The 23,606-nt window shown below is 45.2% G+C and overlaps 1 protein-coding gene across 2 annotated transcripts; it reads left to right on the top strand.

Moving 5' to 3' along the window:
* On the top strand, positions 1–23,582 carry LOC135237414 (myosin-7-like). 2 transcript variants are annotated; one of them, XM_064304548.1, is made up of 43 exons: positions 1–136; positions 657–811; positions 1,088–1,191; positions 1,679–1,822; positions 2,380–2,536; positions 3,361–3,388; positions 4,072–4,168; positions 4,877–4,897; positions 5,694–5,786; positions 6,028–6,091; positions 6,249–6,347; positions 6,832–6,935; positions 7,262–7,400; positions 7,810–7,928; positions 8,032–8,181; positions 8,317–8,487; positions 8,773–8,952; positions 9,651–9,783; positions 10,079–10,155; positions 10,680–10,767; positions 11,217–11,334; positions 11,475–11,598; positions 11,750–11,886; positions 12,629–12,884; positions 13,713–13,955; positions 14,515–14,691; positions 15,282–15,427; positions 15,749–15,839; positions 16,028–16,417; positions 16,598–16,724; positions 16,995–17,113; positions 17,573–17,769; positions 18,213–18,562; positions 19,140–19,264; positions 19,401–19,516; positions 19,803–19,995; positions 20,479–20,682; positions 20,892–21,017; positions 21,422–21,592; positions 22,064–22,168; positions 22,407–22,502; positions 22,952–23,086; positions 23,455–23,582. In XM_064304548.1, the coding sequence occupies exons 2-43, from the start codon at positions 712–714 to the stop codon at positions 23,464–23,466; spliced, it is 5,826 nt and encodes a 1,941-aa protein (XP_064160618.1). In that variant the 5' UTR covers positions 1–136; positions 657–711; the 3' UTR covers positions 23,467–23,582. The 2 variants fall into 2 exon arrangements, with proteins under 2 accessions (XP_064160618.1, XP_064160619.1); XM_064304549.1 differs by lacking the exons at positions 1–136; positions 657–811; positions 1,088–1,191; positions 1,679–1,822; positions 4,072–4,168 and having other exon boundaries at positions 2,505–2,536.
* The last annotated feature ends 24 nt before the right edge of the window (positions 23,583–23,606 follow it).

The raw sequence follows: 23,606 nt of genomic DNA, 5'->3' as shown, positions 1-23,606 counted from the left end.
GTCAGCACCAATAGGCTGCTTGCGCGGCGGCACGTGGAAATTAGTGACATTCTCCCCTTAACCCTGACCTTGACAGAGACAATAAAAAGTGGGGTTCTCCGTTCCGACAGTTAAAATCTGTTGCTTGAACTGTAAGGTTAGTAGGCTATTCGTGAGACTTTTGCTAGTTCATTTCACCCTGCATACTCTGCACGGGCTGTGCGTGTGGGTTTTTCTTACGCAGGCTTGTAGTTGCATCGATTCCAAGATCCATTACCTCGTTTGAAAACAAGCTTTAAAAGGGTTGTAATTGTATGGTTAAACGCGCTATTTTGAGTTCTTTACACACCTTGGCGTTTTCTACACGCGCCTGGGAAGGAAAAACATTAACTGAACTTCATTATTTTATTTTCGTTGCTTAAATTCACATGCTGTAGGCCTACAGCGATCTGGTAAGGTAACACAACTTTTGCATACTCAGTATGAACAATAACTACCCATTTAGAATTTTTTAAGAGCTACAGTTCATTCACCGCCTTGATTGCCGAGCTGGAAACGTGTATTGATAAATCCTGGCAGACATATCAGCGCTGTGCTGCTGTAGTGTCAGGACGCCAAAACGAAGAAACAATCAGCTTTGTTCATTTTGCAGGTTTTAAAATAATATATTTTTCCAGGTAGCTTGAGAAGTCTCGTGTCGGTGGACAAGTGCTTGTGCCACGCGATACCACTATGTCAGGCTTACTGGATATGATGGAGTTCGGAGAGGCCACAAGTTTCCTCCGCAAGACGGACATGGAGCTACTGGCTGTGCAGACTGTTGCATTCGACGGTAGGATCAGAAGAGATAGAGAAAGGAAACTTAAATTATAATGTCTTATATTTTACATAACATTTAAATATAGTCTACTCGTTACCACCATTTTCCTTTTTAAAGTTTCACAATGTAAATAAATGGTCTAGCTTTCGTTTTTCTCATGTGCTATAACTGAACACTGGGTTGGTTTTGATTCGCATTTGACAATGGCACGCAAACGGGAGGACAGCACTCTGCAAGCCTAGTGTTTTGCGCGTGTGCGACGACGAAATCTTTTCCTCTTTGGGACAGGTAAGAAGAGAGCCTGGATCCCGGATGAGAAGCAGGCTTACGTCGAGGCTGAGATAAAGGAACTGTGCGGTGACAAAGTTATCGTAGAAACCAAGGATGGAAAGGTGAGGGAACGGTACCAGTTGAACTTGCACGTTTTACGCATTGCGTGGAAAGCAGTTATATTGGCTTTAAAATGCAAGAATATATTTATACATAAAATATGGTTATGAGGGCAAGGTCAGACGTCCAGGCTGACTAGTCTAGAAATTATTAGAAAGTAAAAATAACACAGCATAGCCATAACCCTGGACGTGTTCCAGAATTAATGAGTTATGGCTAGTGTTTACTTAATATGTACTGTAGCATGTCAGCGACTCATTCCTGTACTTTATTTAATTACAAAGTACATTGGTCACAGTCCAGCATGAATTTCCCCTGCAGATCGCAGTTCTGTAACTATAACTATGATGGAGCAGCAACTTGAGCATATTTCCCATGTGCCATTATTTCATTGTACATGTCAATTCACGCTACCCAATAAATTGTACAGAACAGGACTCATTTTATTGATTGATATGTGTATTTAAATGTTATCACCCAAACCCCAAGACTCTGACTGTAAAGGAGGATGACATCCAGCAGATGAATCCACCAAAGTTCGACATGAACGAGGATATGGCGATGCTCACACATCTCAATGAGGCGTCTGTGCTTTTCAACCTGCGTCGTCGCTATAGCAACTGGATGATCTATGTAAGCCCAGATCCCGCCTCTCCTACCTAACCCCAGTTGTACCATAGACACAGTTCTGACATTTGCGCAAATTAAACACTGGATCTTGTGCATATACATACAGTGTACAATTTATGATATATGATTAATTCATTAAAAATAGTTGAATTCCATGTGAGCCGATTCGAGCAGATGAGTTATTTCATAAAAGGGGCTCAGATTAGCAAACTTTGCCTATATAAAGACACTGGTTCAGTTGTTCATTTGATAATTGACATAGTTTAGAACATATTTTATTTCAGATTTGTGTTATCTGTCTTGGATTTGCATGCCTCCTTTCAGTATAGTCCCTGCAGTTACATACTGCAATAACACCATTTTAGATAATTCATACTGCATTGCTGCTTGCACTAGTGAGTGTATGAGAATGGTTTTAGCAATGAAGCATTTCACTGAGGTGAAAGATGTCAGCCATATGTGGTTTTTGTGGATGTCAGCCATATTTTAGGGGGTCTTCAGATTAAAATTCTTGGTAATACCCTGCCCCCAACCCTGCAACCCCTCCCCCCCAATTGCAGACGTACTCCGGGCTGTTCTGTGTGACGGTGAACCCCTATAAGTGGTTGCCAGTCTACACTGCTGCTGTGGTTGCCGCCTACAAGGGCAAACGCCGTTCTGAGGCCCCACCCCACATCTACTCTATCGCTGACAATGCCTACAATGACATGCTGCGGAGTGAGTCTCCCACCGCCGTCTTCTACAGCTGGGATCCCCCATATTAGGGATCCCCAACATTACAGCTCCCCAGATCAGTGGTTCGCCATCAAGGAACCCCAATATCCTGGGGCCCCAAGAAAAGGATTCCCAGCCCTGGTCCTGGAGAGGCTCCCAATCACACCACGCATCACATTCAAACTCCTCCTCCTCAGTTGCCGCCCCCAAACTCTGGAATGCACTCCCCCCTGACATCCATACCTCAGACTCACTCACCTCCTTCAAATCTCGTCTTAAAACCCACCTCTTTTCCCTAACCTTCCCTTGATGTTTGTCTTCCCCCTCTCACACCCCCTCCTACCACCACTGTACCACTAGTCCCACAGCATTTTATGCATTGTTTTTTTTTCTGCATTGTATGATTCATTGTATGTATGTATGTATCATGTATTGAGACCATGAAAAGAACTATATAAAATAAATTTATTATTTATCAAACTGAGCATTTCATTGTCCAGTCGGGACCACAAGCTGGACCTGTATTGTAACGCATTTTCAATTGCAATTTGCAATTAATGCTAGCAATTTACAATAAAAAGGTCATTGTCCATGTTTGTTTTATCAGTTCAGAGTTTTCAACTGATAAAACAAACTAGTTACTTCATAGCTGGGCATTTATGGAAACATAATGCACTCCTCCCATCAGGATTGAATATTCAGCCAAGCCATTGTATAATGTGTGATAATGCACCAATCTGATAATTCTTTGCTAATGCTAAGGTGTTATTGAAGGTGTTGTTGAAGCAGTCATGTCATAATGCTTTGCTATGAATGTCTCTCAACAGATCGTGAGAACCAGTCAATGCTGATCACGTGAGTACACTGCCTAGCATAGACATTGCTAAAAAACTGACCTCCATCCCTTTGTGACGGGAGAAGCTTCATGAAGTCATGAAACTGAGCTGTTCTGGGTCTTTAATAACTTACTGATCGGAATCGGTCACCAGTGTTTGGCCGTGAAGAGAACATTCATTTGATTCAGTGATGGAAGTCAGCTGATTGAACAGCAGTTGTGGCGGTTCTCCGAATTTTAAAGTCTACCTGTTCATGAAGCCATTTCACTCTCATGCCTGCTTAGAGAAGCTGTGAGGTTGCTGGTTAGCATGTTCTTTTGTGAGAGAGTATTAATGTGTGTGGGAGCTGTTGTGTGTCTGTAAGATTCCTTTGCCCTCATAATGCTGTGCTTAATTTGAGCATTTGACTTTTTTGGTCGAACATGCTAAAATATGTCACTTTATAAAATGGGTAACAATACGATGGGTGTCCTTTTCAAAAAAATTGCTTTTACACTTCTTGCTTGTTATATGGTTTGTACTCCTTTTTTGAAGGTACATTTTTTCTTGTCTTTTAAAAAAATTTTTGCAATTGCAATTTTGACTCAGCGGCAGGATTTGGCTCATTATAGTTATACTTTTTGTATTTTTTATGGCTTTGCTGATTTTCTTTATTTTTTTTTTGTACATTTTTTTTTTTGTTTTTGTTTTTGCCACTCATAGCGGAGAATCCGGTGCTGGCAAAACTGTCAACACCAAACGTGTGATTCAGTACTTTGCCATTGTGGCTGCCCTGGGGGAAGCAGCTGCCAAAAAAGGAGTAAGGCCCAACACTTCCCAGTTTTGCAATCCCCATTCCTTTCCCATTCCTTTTTTTAATCTATTTTTTAACTCATTTTTTTTGGGGGGGGGAGGGGTGGGGGTTCATTGTTCTCTTGAACACTGTGTGTACCTTTCCTATAAACTTTTTTTTTAAAAACCTCTGGGACATTTCTGACCCTGTCCATCCACCATTTGAATCCCTGTGGTCAGCATCTTATTCCCTGCTCCGCTTTATTCCCGCCATTCCTCCCCCTTTCTTTCTATCCTGTTATTTTTAAAGAAAAATATTTTCTTATTATTAACATCTTGAATCCTGTCATTTTTTGATTTTCATTCCAGTCCATTTTTCATGCTGAATCTTGCCTCATTCCCCTTACCTCCCATTTTGTAGAGGCAGACAGGTAAAGTAGGGTATACAAGCTTTATTTCATATGGTATATTGCTAGAACAATGTGTCCGTTAATTATAAAAATTAATAATACCAATATGACTTTTATTGTTTCCATTCATTAATGTAACATGCAAAGTATTTCTTAATAAATATGTGTTGTTTCCTTGTGGTTTTCTCATTAACAACAGTAGAAAGCTTTTTATCTGTGGCTTGAAGTCTATGAATCTGAAGTTTATAAATATGCAGAATCATTGTTATCATAAAGAGTGACTTGTCTAAAATGTGGTTGTGTAATAATGGTTTTTGTGTTTGCAGGGTCCTGCCACTAAAACAGGGGTGAGTTTGAATTTTATTTTTAATGATGAATGTTACTAAACAGGACTGAGGGGGGGCGAGGAATAGATCTGTATAACGGCATAACTGCCGAGTTATTGCTGTGAAACACATGTTTTGCAGTGAGTTCAACTTCGGAATAGACTAAGTAAAGTCTGAACACTTGTAAATATTGAAACACTTGTTTTTTATTGGTTTTTGCCAAAGTCTTTATTTCACTGTAAATATTTCATCACTGTAACACCAGCAGCTTTTTAAAAAAATCAGTTCTGCTGAAATCTTCCCTCCTGAGTCTTCCTACAACCTCCCTTGACCATGAGACACGTTTTACCTTATGACAGGTGGTTTTTTGGCAGGCATGAATACATTGCACAAGCATACAAAATGGGGACAATAATTACTAATATACTTCAATAGCTCTTCCTGTCCCTGTCATATAAGCACTGATTGTATAACTCTACAAGAGAATAACTGAACAGTTACAAAAAAAAACAAAAATACGCACAAATCACAGTACAGTAAAAACATATACATTTATATATGGCTTTGTTGAATGCTCGATTCTGATTGGTCACTAAGTGTTCTACAGTCTGATATTTAAGCAATAAGGGACGAGAGGCCATGCTATAATGTGAATATAGTTGCGGTTAAAGGGTGTTGTTAGGCATAACGTGGAGGCAGCCGTCGAGGGGATTGTCATCTTTTTTTTTTTTTGATAGCACACCACCTTGTGGATGATCCCTTACTTAAATAAAAAAGACTCTTTCCCCCTGTCTGTCACTCTTGCTATTTATCCCAGGGCACTCTAGAGGACCAGATCATTGAGGCTAACCCAGCCATGGAGGCTTTCGGCAATGCCAAAACGCTGAGGAACGACAACTCGTCCCGCTTTGTGAGTATGGCGAGTTTTGGATAAGCTGCTGGTGGTGTCTGTAATTAACTACTTGATGAATCTTTCCTATGTACAAAGCCGATGAGTCCATTACCTCTATGTAAGTATTCGATCTATAATCCTCTCTTCTTTGCCCATGTTTGAATAAAGTAAAATAAATGCAAATGGAAGGTGGACTGTCTGCTCTCCTTTAAAAAAAGGGATGTATATGTATATATATATTGTCTCACCTGTCTCACAGGGCAAGTTCATCCGAATCCACTTTGGTCCCACAGGGAAACTGGCCTCTTCTGATATTGACATCTGTAAGTACAGTGCGGGGGTGATTCAATCAAAGCACAAAGTCATGTGACCAGACTATTCATGATTTTAATGATGCATATGGTTTGTCACATATTACACAAATTGAACTTTTAAAAAGAGCACAGAGATTCAATGCTTAAACATTCAATTCTCTTATAGATCTTCTGGAAAAATCCAGAGTGATTTTTCAGCAGCCCGGAGAGAGGAGCTACCATATTTACTACCAGATCTTGTCCCAGAAGAAACCAGAGCTTCAGGGTAAGAGGGATTTGTGGCCAATTCATGCTCAAATGGGACCATCTGTGCTCAAGTGAGCCAATCTGTACTGAGAAGGGGCTGTATTCAAACAGGCTGATCTGTATTCAAACAGACAGGATCACCCCAAACATCTTGCATGGTGTAGTCCACAACAGCCGATTCCAGAGCAACTTATATTTACTGAAGCAAACACTGAAATTAAACACCTTACTTAAGGGTCCATAGCGAGTACCCCACCTGGGAATCAAATGTCTTGAGTTGCAAGGGTAGCCCATTATGCTGCATTGCCACCCTTGAGAGTTCTACAGTGCTCTCCAGGAGTATTTCTGTGTCATCAGGCAGCATGGTGCTGGCACACACCTGTGTAGTTAAGTGAGTCCACCTTCACTGTAATCAAATGTGCTGCTGGCCGGTAAGCCCCTCCCGTCTGTCCTATAGACATGGTGCTGGTCTCCACATGCCCCCCCTCTCTCCCTTCTTTCAGACATGCTGTTGGTCTCAACGAACCCCTACGACTACCACTTCTGTTCCCAGGGAGTCACCACTGTGGAGAACTTGGACGATGGCGAGGAGCTCCTAGCCACAGATGTAAGGACAGCTCACAAAGACCCTCTGTAACAGAAAGAACGTCGTTCTAAAACCCAGGGTTATACATTTCGGCACAATATTATACAATATAACACAATACAATACAGTACAGTTCTATCAATATAATCTGTTTAGGGCCAATTTCGTTTTGGTCCAGGAGAGAGAGTATTGTATCATTAATATAATACATTATACAATGTACACTGTACAGTAACTTATAGCAGGTGTAACACTACTGTTGGAGCCATAACTTCAGCGCATGTTTACCTTTCTCTCTGTCTTTCTTTCTTTGTCTTTCTTTGCTCTTCTCTTGCCTCCATTCCCAGCATGCCATGGACATCCTGGGTTTCAGTGCAGATGAGAAGTACGGCTGCTATAAAATGGTGGGCGCCATCATGCACTTTGGGAACATGAAGTTCAAACAGAAGCAGCGCGAGGAGCAGGCTGAGGCTGATGGCACTGAAAGTAAGAGCAGAGTGAAAACACGAGCGCAACCATGAGCTACATCCACAAAATATAAACCGCACCTGCAACTGTGACTACGTCCACAACTCGCACCACAACTGAAACCCCAAAACACAAATCACCACTGCAACAAGAACCACAAACGCACAACCAGAAACAGAACCATTAACAAGGCCTTCCCATACACTATGTGCACAAAATCTATCAAATAAGAAGAACAGAACAGCCAGATTCATTACTCTACAGAGGTCGCTGCTGCTGGCCCTCATTGGCCGGGTGTGTGATGTGGGCATGTCCAGAAGTCATTGCTCCCGGACTGATTGGCAGGATATGGGATGTGGATCTTCCTGAGCCTATTGCTGCTTGCCTTGATTGACAGGTGTGTGATGTGGGCATGTGCTCTCTTCAGGTGCGGACAAGGCCTCGTACCTGATGGGTCTGAGCTCAGCTGACCTCATTAAGGGGCTTCTGCACCCTCGTGTCAAAGTGGGCAACGAGTATGTCGTCAAGGGACAGAACGTGGAACAGGTGATGGCCGCCTTGCTGAAAGCTGCGAGTATCACTTCAGCTCTGTGTCCGAAAACCTCATTAAGATTCAGCCTTCCTGTGTCGGTGTGTGCGTGTGTAACAGGTTTACTATGCGGTCGGAGCTCTGGCCAAAGCCACCTACGACCGCATGTTCAAGTGGATGGTGGGCCGGATCAACAAGACCCTGTACACCTCCCTTCCGCGCCAGTACTTCATCGGGGTGTTGGACATCGCTGGCTTCGAGATCTTTGATGTACGTTTCCCTTTTTGATTTTCGACTACCAAATTTACTTCACATTGTATATGCATGATAGATTTAAATTGAGATGTGGAGTTAAATAATAGTATAGCAGAAATCTATTAAATGTAATTATCTCTCTCTCTCCAGCTGAACAGCTTTGAGCAGCTGTGCATTAACTTCACAAATGAGAAACTGCAGCAGTTCTTCAACCATCACATGTTCATCCTGGAGCAGGAGGAGTACAAGAGGGAGGGCATCGAGTGGACCTTCATTGACTTTGGCCTGGACCTGCAGGCCTGCATCGATCTCATCGAGAAGGTGCTCAACCAGATTCGGAAATAAAATCCCATTCAATTTGCTGATTTATGTATAAAAGGAAGATAATGTGTATAATATCCTGTTCCTGTGCAGGGTGCATAGCAGGATTGAGGTCAATTCTGTTCAATTCAGGAAATAAATTTGAATTTGGAGAATTCATTTAAATATGCTCGATTTTATGGAAGGATGTGTAATGTGCATATAAGGTACTTGTAATGTGCATGTAATGTAACTGGCAATTGTAATGCAACTGTAGTGTTACTGGCATGCAATGTGCTTTATCAGCCCATGGGGATCTTGTCCATCCTTGAAGAGGAGTGCATGTTCCCCAAAGCCTCAGACATGAGCTTTAAGGCCAAGATGTACGACAACCACATCGGGAAGTCTGCCAACTTTCAGAAACCCAGACCAGACAAGAAGCGCAAGTACGAGGCGCACTTTGAGCTGGTGCACTATGCCGGAGTGGTGAGTGTGGTTCGCTGGAGAGGGGCATCATGGGATAGCGAGACTGTACTGAAATAATAAAAGTGCTAGCCGTGGACTGGTGATTCACTTATAAGCTTATCTCTGTCATACAGCAGCATAATACAGTGTTTTGCTAAAACATTTTTGGCAACAAATTACATGAACTGCATCAGCTAAAATATACATTTTATTTTATATTTAATGGACAATAACGTTTTCTATTCTATTCTATGCATAGCATATATGTATACATAACAATATATGACAACCATGTAAAGCATTGTTCATGTATTATAACACAAAAGTAATGATTGATAAAACATACACTGTTATATGGCTTGTGCTGTCATTATTTTGTTCTTGTAAGTACTTGTTTACCTGTTGCTGTTTTACAGAAGGCCATTTTTTACAGCCATTGTATCCACCCTGTTTTGTCACTTTTGCATTTCTGTTCTTGCTTTGTGGAAGGCAGTGATTTGTTAATATTAATTGATAGACAAGCAGCAAAATTGCAATACTTTGATGTAAATATCTTTTGGTACATATCTGGGAAATTGTCTCAAATTTGTTAAATATTAAAAGGTCTATTGAAGTAGATTGATATAGCAGTCAGTGTATTGTAACGTTGCAGCTGTATGCCTTATTCAGGCAGCTGATATATTAACTGCCATATTTATTTATTTTTGTATCATGTACAGGTACCATATAATATCTGCGGCTGGCTGGACAAAAACAAAGACCCCCTGAATGAGACAGTGGTGACCTGTTTCCAGAAATCTTCAAGCAAACTCCTGGCCAGCCTGTATGAGAATTACGTGGGCGCGGAATCAGGCATGTATCTGGGATACCGTCAGATATTAAGATTTCACAGTCTGAGGGTCTACTGAGGTCAGATGGAAGAACACTCCTGAGCTGTTCTCTCTCCATTGTTTGTGAAAGAAAGCATACAACCTCTGTGTGAAATAACATCTAATTCATTCACCAATTCATTTTCCTGCCTGAAGCAATAGGTGAATCTGTAGCTGCTTTGTAAATATATGGAGTATTTGTTCCTTTCATGTCTGCTGAAATGTGAGCTTTTCTGTTCCTTTTATTTAAATTCTGAAAAGTTTGTCTCTGTCAGCAGTAGCGGATCCTAAACCAGGAGCCAAAGAGAAGAGGAAGAAAGCAGCATCCTTCCAGACAGTGTCACAGCTGCACAAGGTGAGGCATCCGGGCTTTCATCTCAGCCTTATGCCCCCCTTCCTGAAGCAGCAGGACGTGGGTGGGGTCTCCTGAGAGAGAGGCAGTTAAGACTTGCAGTGATGTTTAGGGACAATGACACATGAACATCACTTTAAGTCTGTGCTGGCTCCACCCTCGTCTGCTCCACCCCCACCTCACCCCACCTGACATGGACCTTTCCGGAACATCTCCACCTGAAGGGCAGGGGCATCAAAATTTGGAGGAATACCTTTGAATTCAGTAAACCTTGTGAACAAATGATGAACTGTAAATTATATACCACACTATACAGATAATCTATGACACTGTGTCAGACACCATCAGTGTCATTGTCTTTTATTGACAAAACTAAAAGGGCTTCATTAGTTTGTACATTGGCTAACCTCTTTATGTAAATTAGTGGGTTGAAGAACCAATGACGAAACTCCTTTGGATTTCTTAGGATTAACACAACTGTGTGTACATTTGTCTGTCCCTCCGTCTGTCTACCTGTCTGTCTGCAGGAAAACCTGAACAAGCTGATGACCAACCTGCGCTGCACCCAGCCTCATTTTGTCCGCTGTATCATCCCCAATGAGACCAAGACTCCAGGTACAGCAACTTCGCACCTTTACCTGAGCTGCAGGTTTAACACTATGTCACCTGAGCTACAAGTGTAACACTCACTCAATTTTATGTGAGCTGCAGGTGTAATACTCCAATTTTACCTAAGCTACAGGAATAATACTCCGTCAATTTTACCTGAGCTACATTTATAAAGCTTCCTAAATTTTACATAAACAGCAGTTATACTACTTCCTCACCAGTACCTGATTTGTAGGACTAATACCACTACCACTATAATACCAAGTGTGCAATGCTAAATCCAGATAGTGGTGAGTAGTGTCCAGTAAGTGTGTAGTCGGCTGTGATGCAGTGAGTAGTGTGTTGTGAGTTACGAGGCAGTATGCTGTACGTTGAGATGCAGTGTGTAGTAAAGTATATACCGTGTGTAGTTGGTGATTAGTCGGGTATCATGCAGTGTCTCTTGGGCGCCTTAGGGATTATGGACCCGTTCCTTGTGCTGCACCAGCTGCGCTGTAATGGCGTGCTGGAGGGGATCCGCATCTGCAGGAAGGGCTTCCCCAACCGCATCCTGTACGCTGACTTCAAACAGCGGTGAGTGCAACATGAACTCACATTCTCAAACACATATGCAAAAACACACTTGTGCAAACAAACACACATGCATACAGATGCACACTCATACACACAGGCAGGGGTTTTTAAGATGAAGACTAAACTCATTGTTCCTGCAGGTACCGCATCCTGAACCCCCAGGCTATTCCAGATGATAAGTTTGTAGACAGCAGGAAGGCAGCCGAGAAGCTGCTGGGCTCTCTAGACATCGACCACAACCAGTACAAATTCGGCCACACCAAGGTAAGCTCAGGGGCCTTTGGGGCCTTGCACGATGCCTATTTTGCCTACCCTGATAGCACGTTCCTGTCAGCCATGGCGACCAAGGTCCAGGAGTGTGAGGGTTCTGTCCCAGGTTTCCGAGCTCTGTGTAGCCTGTGCTTCTGGTTCCCAGGTGTTCTTTAAGGCCGGTCTGTTGGGGCACCTGGAGGAGATGAGAGACGAGCGGCTGGCCAAGGTGCTCACCATGCTGCAGGCTGTGAGCCGGGGGAAGATCATGAGGATTGAGCTGCAGAAGATGATGGAGAGGAAGTGAGTATAGCCATCACCACGGTGATGGGGATGGAGAGGAAGTGAGCACAATTATCACTTGGTGATGAAAATGGAGGGGATTATGGTGGAGATGGTAGTGATAGTGTAGTACCTGAATTATATTAATCATAATAATATATTATTATGCAGCTCTGTTTTTAACCTGCGGGGGTGAAATATGAGTTTTCTATATAAAATCTCGTCTTTAATGCACATGTGGTGAAATAAAATCTTCGGTTTCTGTTCTAATATTTATGCTGTAAGGTACTGTCCTACTGATTTTAGCCTCCCCAATGATACATTGGAGTTTGAACACTAATGCACTGTCACAAGGAGAGCAGTAGGACCCAGGCACAAAGAAAACACTTGAGAGCAGGGTTTTTGAGCAAACATTCACAAGGCTGTTACTTGGCGAGTACTCAAAAATCCAAAATAACGATGGGCAAATACACAAGAACTACGACTAGAAACACTGGGCTAGAGAACCACAGAAACATGAGGCAAACACAAAGACCAAGCAACAGGAGACAGAAAACCAGGAAATTGATGATGGAGGAGCAGGGAAGCTGTCTCAATTGTCTTCATACCTCCTCATTCTTTCCTTTCCTCTGCTCTGCTCCTTCTCTCCTTTTCTCCACATACACCTGGGTTGGAGAAAATGGTAGTGAGGAAAAGTGGTGAGGAGTGAAAAGTATTGGGGCGCAGCTGTGCACCGCTATAACCCTTCCCCCTTGCCCTGCAGGGAGGCCCTGATGGTCATCCAGTGGAACATCCGAGCCTTCAACGCAGTGAAGAACTGGCCCTGGATGAAGCTGTTCTTCAAGATCAAACCCCTCCTGAAGAGTGCAGCCACAGAGAAGGAGTTGGCTAGCCTGAAGGAGGAGATGCTGAAGCTGAAGGAAACGCTGGAGAAGACAGAGATAAAGCGCAAGGAGATGGAGGAGAGGCAGGTCAGCCTGACCCAAGAGAAGAACGACCTCTCCCTGCAGCTCCAGGCTGTGAGTATCCTCTGGGGAAGTGCTCCTTTACCTACACATCTGCGGCAGAGAACAAAGAGCTGCCCGGGGAAATGCAGATCAGTATGGAATGAACTGCTCAATTAAACCATTAAAAATGACCAGTAATTCATTCTAAAATCAGCTGACAAAACCCAGTAAACATGTAACACGGCCATCTGGGTAGTGTAGAGGTATAAGCACTCACCTACCACCGCAGAGACCCGGGTTCAATCCCTGGTACTGACTTGGTCAGACGTTCCTACGAACACAATTGGCAATGTTTGCGGGTATGAGTCCTGATCGCTGCATTAGTGACCCCTACTGGTTGGTCTGTTCAGCGGGGAGGGGATCCGGGGGAGATAGCGAGAACCTCCGCGCATGTTACGCTCTCCCAGTGAAACTCCTCGCTGTCAGGTGAAAAGAAGCGCCTGGCTCGGAAACTCCACATGTATCGGAGGAGGCATGTGGCAATCTACGGCCTCCCCAGACCGACAGAGGATAGCGCATTGACCAGGACTGTGGCTGGTCCACACGGGGAATTGGTATAACGACTAAATTGGGGAGAAAATGAGAAAAAAATGGCAACAAAAAAAACATGTAACACAATGTTGTTCTGTTTCTGGGTCTTCAACTATACCTTAAACATTCTGTTTATTCAACTTACATATAGTTCAGAAAATGATGGGAGGGGGCAGTTTTTCTAAACTACTGCTTAACTACTGCTTAACTCACAGATTGTAATGATTGATCTAAAGCAATATGACAATGGGAAACGCGTTCTTTTCTGAAGAAATATAACTAACATTCAGTCTCTCCTGGTGTCTCCAGGAACAGGATAACCTAGCAGACGCGGAGGACCGTTGCGACCAGCTGATCAAGGCCAAGATCCAGCTGGAGGCCAAGGTGAAGGAGATGACGGAGCGCCTGGAGGACGAGGAGGAAATGAACACCAGCCTCCAGGGCAAGAAGCGCAAGCTGGAGGACGAGTGCTCCGAGCTGAAGAAGGACATCGACGACCTGGAGATCACTCTGGCCAAGGTGGAGAAGGAGAAGCATGCCACCGAGAACAAGGTGAGGGAGGACCTTCCTGTTTCTGCCTTCGTGGAGTATTGGGCCCTCAAAGATGTGAATATTCAGAAAATTCCAGCACCACTTTTGTCTCCTTTGTATAAATCAGTCATGTCTGTATTCTAATTAATAGTTGTACTGGGCACCATTTACAAACAAGTTGTATCAGTAATTCACAGTCAGCCTGGTGTTGGACCTGAAACCAGGGACTCTAGTTCTGTGCTGTACAATGATTTCACTCCAGCAATATTCACATTCACTCATTCCTAAGCATGAATATTCATAATATCACTGAATCACATGCATTTTATGCAAGGTCAATTGGCACTCCTTCATAAATCTCCATAAAGATTTAATTTTTTCTTTCTTTTTTTAAAATGAACAACCAATTTAATCACATTTAAAGGTGCTTTACAGCAGGACCAGAGCAAACTTCATGCCCCTCTCCTCTTTCTCCTCTTTCTCCTCTTCTCCTTTTCGTCCTTCTCTTCCCCCTACCTGATCCTTCTCACTCGCCTCCCCCTCTCACTTTTCCTCTCCCTCTCTCTCCCACTCTCTCTAGGTGAAAAACCTGGTAGAGGAGATGGCAGCTCTGGATGATACCATCCTGAAGCTGACGAAGGAGAAGAAGGCCCTACAGGAGGCACACCAGCAGACCCTGGAAGACCTTCAGGCCGAGGAGGACAAGGTCAACGTCCTGACCAAAGCCAAGGCCAAGCTGGAGCAGCAAGTGGATGATGTGAGTTTACAACCACTACTAACTAGTCAAGTCGTGTGATGCTATATAATTTTATTTGGCTGCCATTTGCATATCCTGTTAGTGCGGAAACAGAACTTTGTCAACCCGTAAAACCACAGTTGTGAGGAATAGCCAGCTGCTAGTAACTACAACTTCAAGCTCTTGTTTTGTAACTCTGCTCCATTTTAACATGATCAAGGAAGTAGCTTTCAGAAGTGTCCTAAATATGCCAGCCAACAGGTAGCTTCTCAAACAGGTTGCTCCTCAAAATACATTTGAAGCTTAAAAAAATAAATGAAAGTAAATGCATTACATGGAACCAAGTTGTAATAATGTTCGTGAACTATGAGCTTGGTTTCAGGTTCTATCTGACTAGTAACAGCCCTCATAATTAAATCATTTTCAAAAATCCGTGAGTTACTGTTGATTTTGACTAGCATATTTCCATTCAACCCTTGAGAAAGTGCTGTCATGGAATCATAAGGTTCAATAACATCGAGCATATAGTGATACAATGCAGCTGTAATTGCTTTAGCAGTGCGGCTCACCAGCCTGAGGTATATAACTCTCTCCTCCCACTGTTACCCCAGTTGGAAAGTTCCCTGGAGCAGGAGAAGAAGGTGCGTATGGACCTGGAACGGGCCAAGCGCAAACTAGAAGGGGATCTGAAGCTGTCCATGGAGTCTGTCATGGACCTGGAGAACGACAAGCAGCAGCTGGAAGAGAAGCTCAAGAAGTAAGTTCACTTGTCCATGCTGTCTGTAGCTTAGGGAGCATCATGTGATTGCTCTGTCCAATTGTGGAATTGTGTGTAATCATGATGTGACGTCACAATAAGGGAGATCAAGGATGGGTGAACGAGCAGATAAATTCTCATTGCTGGTGTTACGGCTTATGTGGAGATTATTAAAGAATTTAGGATTTTGTAATCACATTATTCAGTCATATAGGCTTGAAAGATTTTACTTTTTAAAATAAAATTTGCTCAGATTAGAGCTTTGTGTGTCTGGCTGCGTGCAGTTCATTAATTTCTCTTCTCTCCCGTCCATTTGACCAGGAAAGACTTTGAAATGAATCAGATCAGTTCAAAGATTGAGGATGAGCAAGCCCTGGTGAATCAGCTACAGAAGAAGATCAAAGAGTTACAGGTGAGAACAGTGACCTCACAGTGAGGGTGTAGGTGTGTGTTTGAGGGTATTATAACAGTGACAGGTGTAGGAATTTGAGGGTGTATGTATGTGTCTGAGGGTATTATAACAGTGACAGGTGTAGGCATTTGAGGGTGTAGGTGTGTGTTGGTGAGAGGTGGACCCAATGTGTCTTGGCCCTCCCCCAGGCTCGCATTGAGGAGCTGGAGGAAGAGCTGGAGGCTGAGCGGGCGTGGCGGGCGAAGGTGGAGAAGCAGCGGGGTGATGTGGCGCGGGAGCTGGAGGAGCTGAGTGAGCGGCTGGAGGAGGCGGGCGGGGCCACCTCTGCCCAGATCGAGATGAATAAGAAGCGGGAGGCGGAGTTTCTGAAGCTGCGGCGGGACCTGGAGGAGGCCATGCTGCACCACGAGGCCACGGCCGCCGCCTTGCGGAAGAAGCACGCCGACAGCATGGCCGAGCTGGGCGAGCAGATCGACAGCCTGCAGCGCGTCAAGCAGAAGCTGGAGAAGGAGCGGAGCGAGGCCAGGATGGAGGCCGACGACCTGGCCTCCAGCCTGGAGCAGCTCGCCAAGAACAAGGTGTGTGTGTGTGCGTGTGTATGTTTATGTGTCTGTGTGTGTATGCGTGTGTGTGTGAGTGTATGTGAATATGTGTCTACGGGTGTGTGTGTGTGCATATCTATGTGCATGTGTGTGTGTGTGTGCATACATATGTGTGTCTATGTGTGTATAGTCCCTAGCACAGTGCTCTCTCACCAGGCCAGCTCAGAGAAGATGTGCAGGATGTACGAGGACCAGCTGAGCGAGTCCAAGGCCAAAGTGGAGGAGCTGCAGAGACAGCTGAACGATTCCACCTCCCAGAGAGCTAAAGCTCAGGCAGAGAGCGGTGAGCTTGGGGATACTCGGGAGAGGGAGAGAGAAACTGGGAGAGTGGGCGGGAGCAATATGTGGATTAACAGAGAGATGGCGGGAGGGGGTGTTGCCCAAATGGAGAAATGAGGGAGAAAGTGATGGATTGATGTGCAATAGAGGGAGGTAGGGATGGGGTGAATGGAGGGAAAGTTACACTATTAATCCTGACCCCCTCTTGCACATGCTTACCTGCCCCCCCCCCCCCTCCCTTGCATACGCCCCCCCCCCACACACACACACACAGCTGAGCTGGGCAGGAAGCTGGAGGAGAGGGAGGCTCTGGTCACCCAGCTGCAGCGCAGCAAGAGCTCCTTCTCCCAGAGCGCTGAAGAGCTAAAGAAACAGCTGGAGGAGGAGGGCAAGGTGAGCGCCTCTCCGCAGTCTTCAATAGGAAATGTTGAAAAAGTGCACACAACGGCAGAATTGATTTTGAATGACAAAGAGAGGAACTCACTCGGATCTGTTTTCATATTCTTATATTTATGTGATGTCTTCTGTAATTAACAAATACAAAAGCTGCTTTACAATAATATTTGTCATTGTCAACATCAGCTTTATTGAAAGAGGGTTTTGCATTCAAAGAACTTTCTAAATAAAATAAAAGTACAAGTCGCTCCTAAAAATAAGTTCATAAAATGGAAAAAAGTTGTTTCATACTACTTCCACTCTACACTCATATGTAGAAAAACAGCCATGTACTATCCAAAGCCATGTTCCCTTGCTGTTTAACATCTGAAAATGACTGGACCCATTTCAGCAGGCCCACCTCTAAGGTGACCCCTGATGGACATACTTTTCTGGGGGGGGGGGGTGGGTATGCAGGCGAAGAATGCCCTGGCCCACGCCCTGCAGTCCTCCAGGCATGACTGTGACCTGCTGAGGGAGCAGTATGAGGAGGAGCAGGAGGCCAAATCGGAGCTTCAGCGTGCCCTGTCCAAGGCCAACACTGAGGTGGCTCAGTGGAGAACCAAGTATGAGACTGATGCCATCCAGCGCACCGAGGAGCTGGAGGAGGCCAAGTAAGCCAATCAATGCCCCGTCCTCCCATAATCATCTCATTAGCACCATCTAGTGGTTACATAAGCATACTGTCATTACTCTGGCAGGAAGTGCTCACTCACTGACAGTGAATGAGCGATTGAGTGGAGCACTACTGGGGCTGCTTACAGCCTTAGAGTCTTTGCGGGGACAATATGCCGTCTCACCTTTGTAGGTTCATGTTACCCCAATATTGACGTAAACACCTGGAAAAGGCATTTATTAGATCAGACTTTGAGTCACACAATAAAAAAATAAAAAAATGTGATTATTAAGCTTGTTTTCACTGTCCTGAACAGGAGGTTGCACCTACCAATATGTCACACAAACATACTCAGGCATCCCAGCCCGAGAGAAGATGAGAAGATGAAAGATATGTATAAAGAATGCGTTTTTTAAAAATGAAATGCCGTGCATCAAACAGGAAGAAGCTGGTGGTGCGCCTGCAGGAGGCGGAGGAGATTGTGGAGGCGTCCAACGCCAAGTGCTCTTCTCTGGAGAAGACCAAGCACCGGCTGCAGACGGAGATCGAGGACCTGGTGGTGGACCTGGAGCGGTCCAACGCTGCAGCCGCCGCGCTTGACAAGAAGCAGCGCAACTTCGACAAGCTGCTGGCCGACTGGAAGCAGAAGTACGAGGAGACCCAGTCCGAGCTGGAGTCCTCCCAGAAGGAGTCCCGAGGCCTGAGCACTGAGCTCTTCAAGCTGAAGAACGCCTATGAGGAGACCATCGATCACCTGGAGACCGTCAAGCGCGAGAACAAAAACCTCCAGGGTACCTTCCTGAAAAGCTTTGTCATGGATCTGTTCAAAATAACAAGCAGGGTGCCAGTGTAGTATAATGGTTAGGGGAATGGGGCTTCTAAGTCAGAGGTTTTAGGTGAAACTCCTAGGTAATACATTGCTACTGTACCCTGAGCAACCTGATGTGCTTCAGTAAATATTATTACATTACATTACATTTATTTGGCAGACGCTTTTATCCAAAGCGACGTACAGTATGTGTATACCAAAGGTATTTGGAACAAGTACAAAACACAAGTCCAATAAGGTACAATACTCATTTTGTACAGTTCGTTCGTAGCCATGAACGCATTAAGTCCAGTTCACACAGTGAACATTACTCTGACCTAACCTATGCTAACTCAAACTAGGAGGCATATCCAGCTGTATGAATTGATTGTATATTAGAACATTGTAAGCTGGGTAAGAATATCTGCTAAATGCCAATAACCTCCTGTCTTCAGCATTGCGCCTTTAAAATACATCCAGGCAGAACATGTCCCAGCTAAACATATGGACAGATAGAGTTGGGGACGACAACCATCTCTGACCCTCCCCTTCTCCTGCAGAGGAGATTGCGGACCTGACAGACCAGATCAGCCAGGGTGGGAAGATGATCCAGGAGCTGGAGAAGATCAAGAAGGGCCTAGACACGGAGAAGAGTGAGATCCAGGCTGCGCTAGAGGAGGCTGAGGTACAAATGGCGCTATGTTATCACTGTGTATTTACTTGCACTATAACTAAGCTGCACTATCACTGTACGCTTACAGATGGAGCGGTTTCGTAATTTTGCACTTTCAGCCGGCAGTGTGTTGTCTGGTCTCTCTCAGGGCACCCTGGAGCACGAAGAGAGCAAGACCATGCGCATCCAGCTGGAGCTCAACCAGCTGAAGGGCGAGATCGACAGGAAGCTGGCCGAGAAGGACGAGGAGATCGATAACCTGCGGTAAAAATGCCCTCCAGCGCCCTGCATGTCACTGTCGGTGCCCGCACATCTGGTCCAGCTTTCTTCCTTCATCGGGTGGTGTTACACTCACACAAACATGGGATAATGATAGTTCACCTTAATCAGGGGAAACCACTGGCCTATTCTGTTAGCTTCATTGAAAAGAGCAGTGAACCATTTACCACAACATTACACCTGGTACAGCCTTTAGACACAGCATTACACCTGGTACAGCATAGCACCTGACACAACCGACCTTCACTTGCTCGCTCCCTGCCTCCTCCAGCCGTAACCACCAGAGGGCGCTGGAGAGCATGCAGGCCAGTTTGGATGCTGAGGTGAGGGCTCGCAGTGAGGCTGTGCGGCTGAGGAAGAAGATGGAGGGTGATCTGAATGAGATGGAGGTCCAGCTCAACCATGCCAACCGCCAAGCTGCTGAGTCCCAGAAGCTTCTGCGCTCCCTCCAGGCCCACATCAAGGTCAGCCATCCGAGGGCACCCCCGTTTTGGCCAAACATGGTGCTGCCAGTTTACAAACACAACACAACACAGTCACAACACACCCCTCCTTCCGCAGCTGGTATGCTAATGTCTTGTGCCCGGGGTGTAGTGCACCAAAAATACTTGAAATTGTGGAGGCATGTCAGTACTGATCAAAGCTGTCTTATCCCAGTCCAGCAGGAATTTGTTTCTCTGGCAGGTGACCTGGTCAGCTGACCACCATGCCTCTGTAGCGCTGATCTGGTCAGCTGACCACCATGCCTCTGTGGCGCTGATCTGGTCAGCTGACCACCATGCCTCTGTGGCGCTGATCTGGTCAGCTGATCGCCATGCCTCTGTGGTGCTGCTCTGGTCAGCTGACCACAGTGTCTCTGTGGTGCTGCTCTGGTCAGCTGACCGCCGTTTCTCTGTGGTGCTGCTCTGGTCAGCTGACCGCCGTTTCTCTGTGGTGCTGCTCTGCAGGACCTGCAGCTGGAGCTGGACGACACGCTGCACAGAAACGATGAGCTGAAGGAGCAGGTGGCGGTAATAGAGCGGCGGAATGTGCTGCTGGCGGCCGAGGTCGAGGAGCAGCGGGGCCTCCTGGAGCAGAATGACCGCGCCCGGAAACTGGCCGAGCACGAGCTGCTGGAGGCCACCGAGCGTGTCAACCTGCTGCACTCACAGGTGAGTTACACCTGTCACACTGACGAGTGATTACACCTGTCACACTCACAGATGAGTTACACCTGTCACACTGACAAGTGATTACACCTGTCACACTCACAGATGAGTTACACCTGTCAAACTCAGTGGGTGAGAAAGAAAAATAGTGACCCCAGAAAAATTGTGCATTTGGTGCATCTAATGCTGCATCTGGTGTGTGCTTCTTCCAGAATACAGGTCTCATAAACCAGAAGAAGAAGCTGGAGGCCGACCTCTCTGCCTTGTCAGGAGAGGTGGATGAGGCCGTGCAGGAATGCCGCAACGCCGAGGAGAAGGCCAAGAAGGCCATCACTGACGTGAGCCTCACTGCTGCCCCAAGTGGCACGTTGTTGTACGCCATTACGGTTTCCTTCCTCAGAGATAACTGCCCTGGGTGATCCAAAGAATAATTATTAATAATGGCTTTATTTATACAGCACTTTTACAATGCACTTGTATTTACAAAAGAAAAAGTAACAAGATAGAGGAAGAGTTCAGTGTACTGACCTTATTATATGCCAATAGCCATACACAGTGTTTTTGACTTGAAAATTAATTTGATTATTGCACTGTAGATATCAAATCTATTTCCACATTCAGTCCATGGTGGGCTTGTGGGCCTCAATGTCCTATGACTGACTGAGTGTGTCAGTTCTGCTGGCCCGATAACCTGAATGAATCTCCCTGACCTCTGACCCCTGACACCTAAACCCTGTGCCAGGCTGCCATGATGGCAGAGGAGCTGAAGAAGGAGCAGGACACCAGTGCTCACCTGGAGAGGATGAAGAAGAATATGGAGCAGACTATCAAAGACCTGCAGATGCGTCTGGACGAGGCCGAGCAGATCGCCCTCAAGGGTGGCAAGAAGCAGATCCAGAAGCTGGAAACCAGGGTGAGGACCAATCCAACCGGACCCAGCCAAAGCTGAACTGAGCTCAGCTGGTTCAGTTAGGTTATGTACAGAGTTCACCTCTTTAGAGGCTGGTAAAATGTAAAAAAAAAAAAAATTATTATTGCGCTTCTCCGATCCTCTGTAAACTAAGCAAAACGTACAGTCCATATGGAAGAAGTTCGGTTTGAATACTGGGCAAAAATAATGTTTCTTTTAAAATGGTCAGTAATCTTCTGGAGTTTTACTTGGTGTCTAAAGGGTCAAAGAGTTTCAAATAAAGCATCTGACCCAGGTTTGGTACCAGACTTTGACTTATGAACCTGTTCCACTACCTGCTACTCCTGTGGTTATTTCAAATGTTCCTTATATTCTGTAGAACTCATACATTTATCATGAGGCCATATACATCAGGCCAGCTTTTCCAGTGGCGCATTGATGTTTGACCCTTGACCTCTGACTTCTGACCCTCAGGTGAGAGAGCTGGAGGGCGAACTGGAGTGTGAGCAGAAGAAGAGTAATGAGTTCCAGAAAGGAGTGCGCAAGTACGAGAGGAGGATCAAAGAGCTGACCTACCAGGTACCGTTTTTCCCTACACCTGAAGGACATAGGCTCCAGACCTGTACCTGAAACTTTTACCAAGCTTCACCTACTGACCTGTACACACTCTGACATCAAGGTAGAATGACAAAAACACTTTCTCAGTTCAAGAAGGTATACATGACCAATGAACAATCTAGGCAACTATCTATTATAAGAGGTCTCTCAGATCTACGTAACTCTGTATCTATGGTAAGATGTCTTGTTGTGGTTACAGACTGAGGAGGACAGGAAGAACCTGGCCCGCCTGCAGGAGCTCATAGACAAGCTGCAGTCCAAAGTCAAGAGCTACAAGAGGCAGGCCGAGGAAGCAGTAAGTTCACCCGCCCCTCTTGCCACAGAGACTGCACAGATATGAACTCTCTTCCCCCTCACGTCCACCTATCTTGTCCAGCAACCACACACCACATCAGGAGACCAAGAGAGGCCTGGTCAGTGAGGAGGGAGAGCTCAAACATCACGCTGACAAATCACACAGTCCAGCCAATCAACCAATCATTCAGTTAATTAGTCACTTGTAGTGTATTTCTTTTAGTGCATTCATTTTTACACTCGCGTTCACATTTTACAGAGGGAAAGAAGTCACAGAAGTGAACAAGTGACAAAGAGGTGGTCAAGAGAACCTCCCAGTGGCAGAAAGTAAAGTGGAGTGGAAAGCCAGAGCTTGTGAATGAACGCGCTCCCCACCTGACTGCGGAGCTCCAGAAAGGGTTACATGGTGTGCTGGGTGACTGAACCCCTGCCTTGTCACCCCCTCTGTAGGAGGAGCAGGCCAACTCCAACCTGGGCAAGTACAGGAAGCTGCAGCATGAGCTGGACGATGCAGAGGAGCGGGCCGACATGGCCGAGACGCAGGTCAACAAGCTCCGCATTCGCACCCGGGACCAAGGGGGAAAGGTGAGCCAGGAGACCAGGGGGGCTTCAGTGTAGACCCTGTAGGATAAGATTTCTGGATCCTTCAGATGTTTTAAATGTGCATTAACCCACATTTAGACCAGCAAACTTCAGTGAACAAACATTGGAATTTTGCTAAAATTCATACTAATTGCAATATGACTTCTAACTTGTGATGAATACACCAGTCAGTGCTTTACTTTCCACAAAGGATCACAGTTATTGGTCATTATTAAATTAGTCCCTGAAGGCATTATAGCTCCACCCACTGTGCAGTACATAAAGCCTTACTCACATCTGTGTACAGTCACTAGATTCAGGGAAATGTTTCAATTTTAAGTAAACTGATTTATATTCCTTTTCTATCTCAGCTGGCAGAATGACCAGTAAACCCCATGAGTGCCCCATACAGTACTGGAGACCACACAGCACCAGGGCTGCAACAGCTCTGAGTGATCTGTGCTGACCTAAAACCTAATAAAAAACTCAAATATTATAACGTGTGTCAGTCTTTTACTGTCAC

The sequence above is a fragment of the Anguilla rostrata genome, chromosome 13 (genome assembly GCF_018555375.3).
Source record: "Anguilla rostrata isolate EN2019 chromosome 13, ASM1855537v3, whole genome shotgun sequence".
Lineage (NCBI taxonomy): Eukaryota > Metazoa > Chordata > Actinopteri > Anguilliformes > Anguillidae > Anguilla > Anguilla rostrata.
This window is presented reverse-complemented; position numbering and strand designations above follow the sequence as displayed.

What these genes read in the sequence shown, in the direction of transcription:
- LOC135237414 (XM_064304548.1), top strand. Translation starts at nt 712, where the DNA reads ATGTCAGGCTTACTGGATATGATGGAGTTCGGAGAGGCCACAAGTTTC. An exon ending in CAGAAGATGATGGAGAGGAA is followed by an intron (nt 11,887 to 12,628) that starts GTGAGTATAGCC and finishes CTTGCCCTGCAG; the next exon opens with GGAGGCCCTGATGGTCATCC. An exon ending in CCCTCCAGGCCCACATCAAG is followed by an intron (nt 19,996 to 20,478) that starts GTCAGCCATCCG and finishes GCTGCTCTGCAG; the next exon opens with GACCTGCAGCTGGAGCTGGA.